This window comes from Megalobrama amblycephala, linkage group LG22 (assembly GCF_018812025.1).
Source record: "Megalobrama amblycephala isolate DHTTF-2021 linkage group LG22, ASM1881202v1, whole genome shotgun sequence".
Classification (NCBI taxonomy): domain Eukaryota; kingdom Metazoa; phylum Chordata; class Actinopteri; order Cypriniformes; family Xenocyprididae; genus Megalobrama; species Megalobrama amblycephala.
Window position 1 is genome coordinate 113,971 of NC_063065.1, and position 9,574 is coordinate 123,544.

General features: G+C 36.3%; 1 protein-coding gene across 1 annotated transcript; it reads left to right on the plus strand.

Moving 5' to 3' along the window:
- Positions 1–244: 244 nt before the first annotated feature.
- On the plus strand, positions 245–9,339 carry LOC125258103. Its single transcript, XM_048174943.1, has 7 exons — positions 245–296; positions 3,052–3,114; positions 3,599–3,759; positions 4,232–4,386; positions 6,540–6,769; positions 6,904–7,112; positions 8,882–9,339. Exons 2-7 carry the CDS (start codon positions 3,099–3,101, stop codon positions 8,951–8,953), a joined length of 843 nt encoding a protein of 280 aa, XP_048030900.1. The 5' UTR covers positions 245–296; positions 3,052–3,098; the 3' UTR covers positions 8,954–9,339.
- The last annotated feature ends 235 nt before the right edge of the window (positions 9,340–9,574 follow it).

The window sequence follows — 9,574 nt, forward strand, 5'->3', positions numbered from 1 at the left end:
TCTAGTTATATCTGTAAGTTTATTATTCACTGTCCTATTGTAAAAAAAATAAAAATAAAAAAGGATAATTCCTTCTTTGTAATCACGTGATTTGAGGCAAGTAGTGCTCGCTGCAGAGATAATGAGAGAGAGGGTTATGGGTGGGGTTAGGGTGTGGCTCCACCCATCATGCCCACAGTACGTGGAGAGAGGCGGAGCTGGAACTTATACTCCACCCATGGCTCTGATATAAACACTGCTGTCTGGAAGAGTGACACTCAGTTGAAGACTGCTTTCAGGAGAACACCGAATACACTGTAAGTGTACCAATTATTTTATTTTTTTACATTTTACTCACAATATGCATATTTTTTCTTTTCTATTTTTTTGCATCTGACTCCTGCTCTAGCTTCCCTTACGAAAAACTAGTATACTTCAAGTTAATTTGATCAAGTATACTAAAGTAATGTTCAAGTATATTTTTTAAGTATACTTTATGTAGTAAGTATAATATCAATGTACTAGTAGTAAACTTGTAAGTGTACTATTTTAATACCGCTTGGGACTAAATTGGCCCAATTGAAGTATACGTTTAAGTGTACTATAAGTGTAACAGTAGTAAACTTTATAGTTCACAGCTACGTTTCTCATTTGTACTGCATCTGTACTAAAAGTGAACTTATACTAGTATACTAGTAGTTTACTATTTTAATACTAGTAGTAGCTACATTTTTAGTATACGAAATATACTCTCAGTAAACTGCTAGTTTAGTGCAAGTATACTTTTAAGTTTTCTTTAAGTGAACATGACATCACACTTATAGTTTACTTTTTATATATTATTTTTACACTTTAAGCATACTTCTATTTAGGTATTATTTTTTATACTTGAAATACCTTGAACTGTACTTTAACTCTTTCCATTTTAAAAACATTTTATTCTAGCTTCATGAATCCTTTTTATCAACACTTAAATATAAGTAAGTTTAATTTTTTTTTATTTTTTTTTATTTAAAGTAGATTGAGTCCATAAACAAGTCCACGTATAGGCCAAATATACTTAGACTTTTGTCAAGTATACTTTAGTGCAATTTTGAGTATATATCTCAGAAGTACATAAAGTATATTTCTGAGAAGTATATAAAGAGTAGACTGAAAGTATACTTTCTTATTTTTAGTTTAAAAGAAGTATACTAATTGCACACTTGAATTAACTTCTTTTTCGTAAGGGTTGCTCTGCATTCTACACCTGACATTGTAAAATATGTTAGCATGATTGAATATATAACTATTATTGATATATTTTTGTAAATTAAAAAGTAAATTGTAACGTGACGTTTCAGTCATTATGGGCGCCTGTGTATTTTACAAATCACATCTCTACAGGTGCTGGTTATATAATTAGAATATCATCAAAAAGTTGATTTATTTCACTAATTCCATTCAAAAAGTGAAACTTGTATATTATATTCATTCATTACACACAGACTGATATATTTCAAATGTTTATTTCTTTTAATTTTGATGATTATTACTGATAACTAAGGAAAATCCCAAATTCAGTATCTCAGAAAATTAGAATATTACTTAAGACCAATACAAAGAAAGGATTTTTAGAAATCTTGGCCAATTGAAAAGTATGAACATGAAAAGTATGAGCATGTACAGTACTCAATACTTAGTTGGGGCTCCTTTTGCCTGAATTACTGCAGCAATGCGGCGTGGCATGGAGTCGATCAGTCTGTGGCACTGCTCAGGTGTTATGAGAGCCCAGATTGCTCTGATAGTGGCCTTCAGCTCTTCTGCATTGTTGGGTCTGGCATATCGCATCTTCCTCTTCACAATACCCCATAGATTTTCTATGGGGTTAAGGTCAGGCGAGTTGCTGGCCAATTAAGAACAGGGATACCATGGTCCTTAAACCAGGTACTGGTAGCTTTGGCACTGTGTGCAGGTGCCAAGTCCTGTTGGAAAATGAAATCTGCATCTCCGTAAAGTTGGTCAGCAGCAGGAAGCATGAAGTGCTCTAAAACTTCCTGGTATACGGCTGCGTTGACCTTGGACCTCAGAAAACACAGTGGACCAACACCAGCAGATGACATGGCACCCCAAACCATCACTGACTGTGGAAACTTTACACTGGACCTCAAGCAACGTGGATTGTGTGCCTATCCTCTCTTCCTCCAGACTCTGGGACCCTGATTTCCAAAGGAAATGCTAAATTTACTTTCATCAGAGAACATAACTTTGGACCACTCAGCAGCAGTCCAGTCCTTTTTGTCTTTAGCCGCTTCTGACGCTGTCTGTTGTTCAAGAGTGGCTTGACACAAGGAGTCCGACAGCTGAAACCCATGTCTTGCATACGTCTGTGCGTAGTGGTTCTTGAAGCACTGACTCCAGCTGCAGTCCACTCTTTGTGAATCTCCCCCACATTTTTGAATGGGTTTTGTTTCACAATCCTCTCCAGGGTGCAGTTATCCCTATCGCTTGTACACTTCTTTCTACCACATCTTTTCCTTCCCTTCGCCTCTCTATTAATGTGCTTGGACACAGAGCTCTGTGAACAGCCAGCCTCTTTTGCAATGACCTTTTGTGTCTTGCCTTCCTTGTGCAAGTCAGCAGTCTTCCCCATGATTGTGTAGCCTACAGAACTAGACTGAGAGACCATTTAAAGGCCTTTGCAGGTGTTTTGAGTTAATTAGCTGATTAAAGTGTTCTTCAATATTGAACCTTTTCACAATATTCTAATTTTCTGAGATACTGAATTTGGGATTTTCCCTAGTTGTCAGTAATAATCATCAAAATTAAAAGAAATAAACATTTGAAATATATCAGTCTGTGCGTAATGAATGAATATAATATACAAGTTTCACTTTTTGAATGGAATTAGTGAAATAAATCAACTTTTTGATGATATTCTAATTATATGACCAGCACCTGTATATATCATTATCTGATATCTGATATCTCAGCTGAAAACTGCAAATTCATCTGATATTCAAGAACCCTTAAATTGTAAACATTTTTAATTGTTGATTCTACTTTCATCACATCTTCTGTCATATTTTTTAGAGGCCGTACAGTTGGACGCATTACCAGTTTACGCTCAATTAAAAAACATGGCCGATAGCAGAGGTAAGACACTTTCCATTTCAGATCAAGAAACTCTGAGAGGCACGTCTGTGTTGCACGTCCTGATATTGCTGAGTTAGATGCGTTCCTGTGTCAACATATTTAGTTGATCCTGGAACAACATTCTAGTCTGAAAATTTAGTCTTAACCCTATTCCTATTCCTACACCTAAACCTAACCCTACCCATAAGTTATCCCAAAAACCAGTGGGAAATGATAGATGAATAACACTGATGTAGAAGCACCAATTCATGATTTTAAGCCTAAACTTGACATAATCTGTAATCTTGTCCCTCAAATCTGATTTGAATTTTGGTTGATTTGGTTGATTTGAATGTTGTTCCAAAATCAACAAAAATGTTGACCCAGGAACATGTTGAACTCAGCAATATCAGGTTATGTCATCTGTAAATAAATGTTGACACATTTTGACTAAACCCCAGAGGTTGTTGAACATCACTAATGTTCGGTTTGGTGTCATGTCCAGACTTCATCCAGGAGCTTCTTCTATCTGCGGAGCGAACGGCTCTCCTCTATCATCTGTCGTTCGTATGTCTGGGTAAATTCCCAAAGCTGGAGTATCTGATCAGAGAACAAGCTATTGAAACACATCTGCTGTTTAGATCCTCTGAGGCTGTTCTGATGAAAGTGAGACTTCATTTATCATTTTCTGTTTTACATCGTAAAATCTAAATTCTGTCAGTATTTACTCACCCTCATGTCATTTCAAAGCCCTGCTGTTAATTTTGACATGCAATTAGTGGAAAAATAGAATAAACAACACAAATCCCTCAAAATCCAGTTTAGATGCTTCTGAAATTGTGACTTTTGGATACTTACAGAACTTATTTCCATCATGATATAAGACATTTAAAAAAAGGTTATTGTATCTTTTTCTAAAAAAATCAGACTTTTTTCCCCCCTCAGGATTCTGCATGTGTATGCGGTCAGGTATTTTAGAGAAAAACAAGCGTGAGATATAAACACAATTGTGAGGGGAAAAAAATATCAAAATTTTGTATATACATTTTTTTTAAGCTTCCATAGATACTAGTGCGCCAAAAATGTTTTTTATGGTTGTTTTATGAAACTTAACCCTTAGTAAATTGTTTTCTCGCAGTGTGTCGACATGATTTCCAACCTGGTCACTTCGCTGTTCCCGTTAATAACAGAAGCTATTGAGAATAACAAACCCGTTCTGGCTGTGAAATACCTGGGGAATGCCAAAACATGGATCAGTGACATCATCAGCACTGTGGATGACATGGTGAAGAGGTGAAAACACTGATGAAGTTTAGCATTTCTCAACAAACAATCATTTTCCTTATCACTGCAAACAAATGATTTTCTTATTTTTTACTGTCTTGTTGTCGCACTTTGCTAAGCGTGGTGTGTGAAAAAAGCACAATGAAAAAGATTAGCATAAAATGACTTTATTTCCAGAAGACATCAGATGCACATTTTCCATGTTTTTATGATTCTTTAGGGTATTCCTGAAAAGTCTGTAACAAACTTTGGTAAATATTCTCAATGGCTGTGTAAAACAACAACCCACTCTAAAAAATGCTGGGTTAAAAACAACCCAAGTTGGGTTGAAAATGGACAAACCCAGCGATTGGGTAGTTTTGACCCAGCGGTTGGGTTAAATGTTTGCCCAACCTGCTGGGTAGTTTTATTTAACCCAAAAATTGTTTAAAAATTACTGTATTTCTTGCTTAAAATGGACCCATAATATGTTGTAAATTAATATTTATTAATATGTTTAATAAACAAACATTTGAATAATACTTAAACAATAAAAATTTATTAAATTGCTTATTAATAAATGCTCATCTTTTGATTATTATTGTTTTCTCTAGTAATTATGTGTCTGATTTTTAATTTCCAACCTATTTTGGGTTCATTTTAAGCCAGCTGTACAGTATTTTTTAAAAAATATTTGGGTTAAATAAAACTACCCAGCACGTTGGGCAAACATTTAACCCAACCGCTGGGTTTGTCCATTTTCAACCCAACTTGGGTTGTTTTTAACCCAGCATTTTTTAGAATGCGTTTTTACAGCTCTGTTCACAGCGACCCCTTTCGGTGCATGGCACTTTAAATGATAATGAGCTACTGTTCACAAAAAGAGTACATACTTTTAGGGCGTAGTATGAGTAGGCGAATTGGGACACATCAGTACCACCTATTTGAGCCGGAGTCAGACCCGGAACAACTTCGGCAATTAAGGCTTGAACAGAAAGTTTCTGAATTGTTGGTTTTATTGTCTACACCTGCTCCGGGTCGAAACAATGGAGGACTGTTTACAGCTCACTCAGGGTGTGTCTATGCTAAAATGACAGTGTCTGTCAAGAGTCGTGGGAGGGGCCTGTGCAGAATGATGTCACTTTGCCAAGAATCTGTGAATGGCTTGATCTGACAAAGCGCTTATGATTTATGGGGATTTTAAAAAAAATGGATTTTACCATTATAGGGAGGTTGTGTACAGACACTGATGTCCAAACACCATGTAAAAGGGAATTTTGCATCCGACATCCCCTTTAACAAGAACTGTCAACAGAAGACTGAAACGCAGGCAGATATATACTGGGAGGAAACAAAGAGAACTAATTAGGCAACAGCTGAAAACATGAACTAATCAAATTAGGAACTATAGTGACAAATTAATGAGCAAACTCAGGTAGGGTGCTGCTGAAAACAGACACAATGAACAATGAAATATAATCAAGAATTAAATGTTAGTTGTTTTTTTTAATGTTTCAAAATGATCAGAGTTTGTGCTTTAAACAAGGCAAAATGCTTTATGCTTAAATTTTAAGTTTTATTATCTTGTTTTAAAGATGTTTAGACAATTTTACTGTAAAACAAAAATACTTATAGATGACCCTTTTTTAAAAATGTTTTTTAGTGTGTATGAAAAATGTCTATGTTAAAAAGCACAAAGTTCCTCCAGCGGGAGTTTCTGAAACATGTATTCTTGATATCAACAATTGAATTGCTACTAGTAGAAATGTTCATTTTTTATATCAGTAATTCTATTGTCACTAGTGACTGTTCATTCTGATAACATGAATACCATTTTAGATTTCTGAAATTATATTGATATTAGAAATACATTTTCAGATATCAGAAATGCAAATGTTGAAATGCATTTACAGATATACAGAATTACCATTTTACCTAATGAAAATTGAGTTGTTATATCAAAAATATATATCCTGCGAAGTAATATCAAAACGGCTTGCCATATGCCTATGAATATAAATTCTTGATATCGAGAATAATATTTTTACTAGTTTAGTTGACTGAATTGTTATCAAGAATTCATATCCTGGGAATGAATAAAAGTCAAAACAGTTTGCCAGAGTCTGTGTTGTTGTGCTTGTGAAATCCAGACTATATCACTGTACATGCCTCATATTATTCAGGTATGAACAACAAGCCCAAAGAGTGGAAACATGCATCGGTGATGTGTTTAAAGAACAGATAGAGACCGAAGAAAAACTAAGGAAACACTTTGTCGAGATGAAGGCTCTGGAGGATGCTCTGGTCAAGCTTAAACTGGAGCTGAATAACGGTCTTCGAAACCAAGAGTGGGACATCAAAATCAGACAGATTGATCTTCAGATGAAGTTGGCCAATTGCAAAATACAACCAGGTGAGAGTCTCTCTGTGCTTTTAAAATGATCATTATAAACGTACAGTAAATGCCTCAGTGTGCACATCATGCTGTTTACATGTTCACCCAATGATCTCTCATGAATCAGAATCTGTTGTATGTTGTTTGTTCAGGTGAGATTCCCGATCCTGTCCACCTGAAGGAAGTGCAGAAGTGTCTTGATCGAATCCGACACATTCTGGTTGATCTTAATAAGTTCTGGGAGAAAGTGGCTGTTATGCTGGAGGCACTGAAAGTCGAGACTGTTTTTTTAGAGGATCTGATTAAAGAGCTGGAAGACATGAAGGAAGAGATTCTACAGTCCATTGAAGACACAAAACAGGTTAGTTAGACGTTGAGTAAATGCTTCTGGTGAAAGTTGGGCCACACTTTAGATTAGATTCCAATTCTCACTATTAAATATTGCTTCAAACTCCTAATTACTGCTTATTAGTTAGTAAGGTAGATGAGTTTAGGATTAAAGGGGTGATGACATGAGAAACAAAATTTGCCTTGATCTTGGCTCTGTACCATTAAAACTTCCTGCAACTTTCATAGCTTAAGGCGTCCTCCCCATTATAAAGAAAGCATTTATTTAATCAAGCTCCAAATACGGCTCATTGTGGATCCTATGGGACAAGGTGACGTCACCTAGCACCAGTTGTTTACATATTACATATCAACACCTAATTTTGCATCGTTGACGTGACAAGATGTAATGAGATGCAATGAGATTTACAATAAGATTGCGATGTCACACGGATGTCCCATTCCTATGCTGAAGGATCCAGACTTCAGGGAAAAATGGATTCAGTTTATTTTCCAGTCACGTGTTAATTTATGCGTTTGTTCACTACATTTCACGAATGGGATGACAGTGACACAGGGCAGTGCAGTCGCCTGTCAATGACGTCAGTTACCCTTTGTTACCGCCTTTACTGACGTAGAAACCACATGACAACAGTGTCGTGGACAAATGCGGAAGTAGTGTCTAGCGTCCAGCAAACCACTAGCTTGCTTCAAGCAGTATCCTTATTTCCATATTGGATAGTGTTAATTATTTATGGAACATAATTACTGTTTACCGTCTGCCGCTGGTTCTGTCGACAAGGACAGCTCCTGTAAACCTCATACTCCTGACCGGAAAAGCGGAAGTGATGCCGGCGACTGTGACATAATAAAAGTCCCGCTGCTCGTGGGGCGTGTGTTGATCAATCGCTCCAGCTCCTCGTTCAGCTCCACAACACTCGCTCCTGCTCTTCACACTACAGTAACGTTAATAATCGCATCCATGAACATGAGTTCTTCCCGACTCCAATCCCTATTCTTTTGCACCGTCCGTTGAGATGGAGACCACATGTCCCAAGTTTCCGCTCTAAAACTTGGCGTCATCAAACTACGCCTTTGTTTTGAATAGGCTTCTAGCGACCTCTAGCGGAAAAAAATATCACAGATTGTACCTTTAATGCTGCATCTTCAAATATGACCTGTGCATGCAGTTTGTCATTTCATTGAAATTAGTTTAATAATGTTCAACTTTTAGCAAGTTACTGGATAATTAGGCAACAATAACCCGTTTTCAAGTGTCTGGTTACAAATGACATGAGATAAGACATATAATTTATTTGAAATATTTTCCCACTTTTCTAGTTTTTCATCATTCTAGTTGGTGATTCCGGCTCAATCATATAGGGCTGTCTCATTGCAAGAGCCATCACCAATAATCGGCAGCTCCCGCTACTATTGTAAACAGTTCCGCACGTGTTCTGACTAGGGGGCGTTAATAATTAACGCATAGGCACTGCTATTAGCCAATCATAACAGTGGGCGGATACACTGAACTCTTAAAGGGGAAAAACCCCAAAAAATGACTGATTGAGTCAGAGGGAGAGAAACAGGGTGGGAAAAGGCTTTAAATCACTACATTTTTAAATTTTTTTCGTCCAAAAAACTATATTGATATTATAATTGCACCTAAGGAAACATAAAAAAAAAAGATGAAATTGTTTTAATTATTTTGAGTTAAACTAACTTTTACAGACTCTTCCATCATGAGTTTGATTTGTATTTTAAGTGAATGTGTTGTGATTAATGCTGTCTTTAATCTTTCAGAAATGGAAGAGATTTGGTGAAGTCTGTCAGAACGCACAGGACATCTTCAGCGTTCAGTCTAAGTGCTTATAAATGACAGGAGATCAATCCGTCTTCACTCTCACAGGATGAATGGAATAAGCAGTACGAGTCTATCATGGAGAAGCTGAAGAAGACCAGTCCCCAGGGTTCATCCAGAGAATGACAGACAGAGATCTGATGCTAAACGCTCTTCATAAGGCATACACATATTAATGCATGCAGCTTATCTTGGCATTTCTGTAACGCTTTGTAATCTTTACAACTGTTCATGCACATGTTCAGTTCCATATATATTCTTTAATGAGTTGATGTTAGGAAAATATTTCTCAGTTGTATGCTATTTCTGTTAAAATTGCATTTCATTATGGTTTATAGATCTTGTGGTGGGTCTGATCACATGACTGATGTCTGTCACACAATAAAGACATTAAACATTTCATTGTAGCTTAATCATTCAAAAAGCGATTTCTAATGTTTCAGTGCACATCAGTATCGAGACGCACCATCATTTTACAGCTTCTACAGTTTAAAATGAGCGGGGTTGTGGTAGTCTAAACACAAGTGTTCATGTGCATTTATGATAATGATCCTCCTATTAATAATTTTCAGCTAAATCTCTGAAATGACTGGTCAGCCTAACTTTGTTTTCTGCTAAAACAGAATTTTGTAATT

Coding starts and splice junctions, on each gene's coding strand:
- LOC125258103 (XM_048174943.1), top strand. Junction 4,387..6,539: donor GTGGATGACATGGTGAAGAG/GTGAAAACACTG, acceptor CATATTATTCAG/GTATGAACAACAAGCCCAAA. Junction 6,770..6,903: donor CAATTGCAAAATACAACCAG/GTGAGAGTCTCT, acceptor TTGTTTGTTCAG/GTGAGATTCCCGATCCTGTC.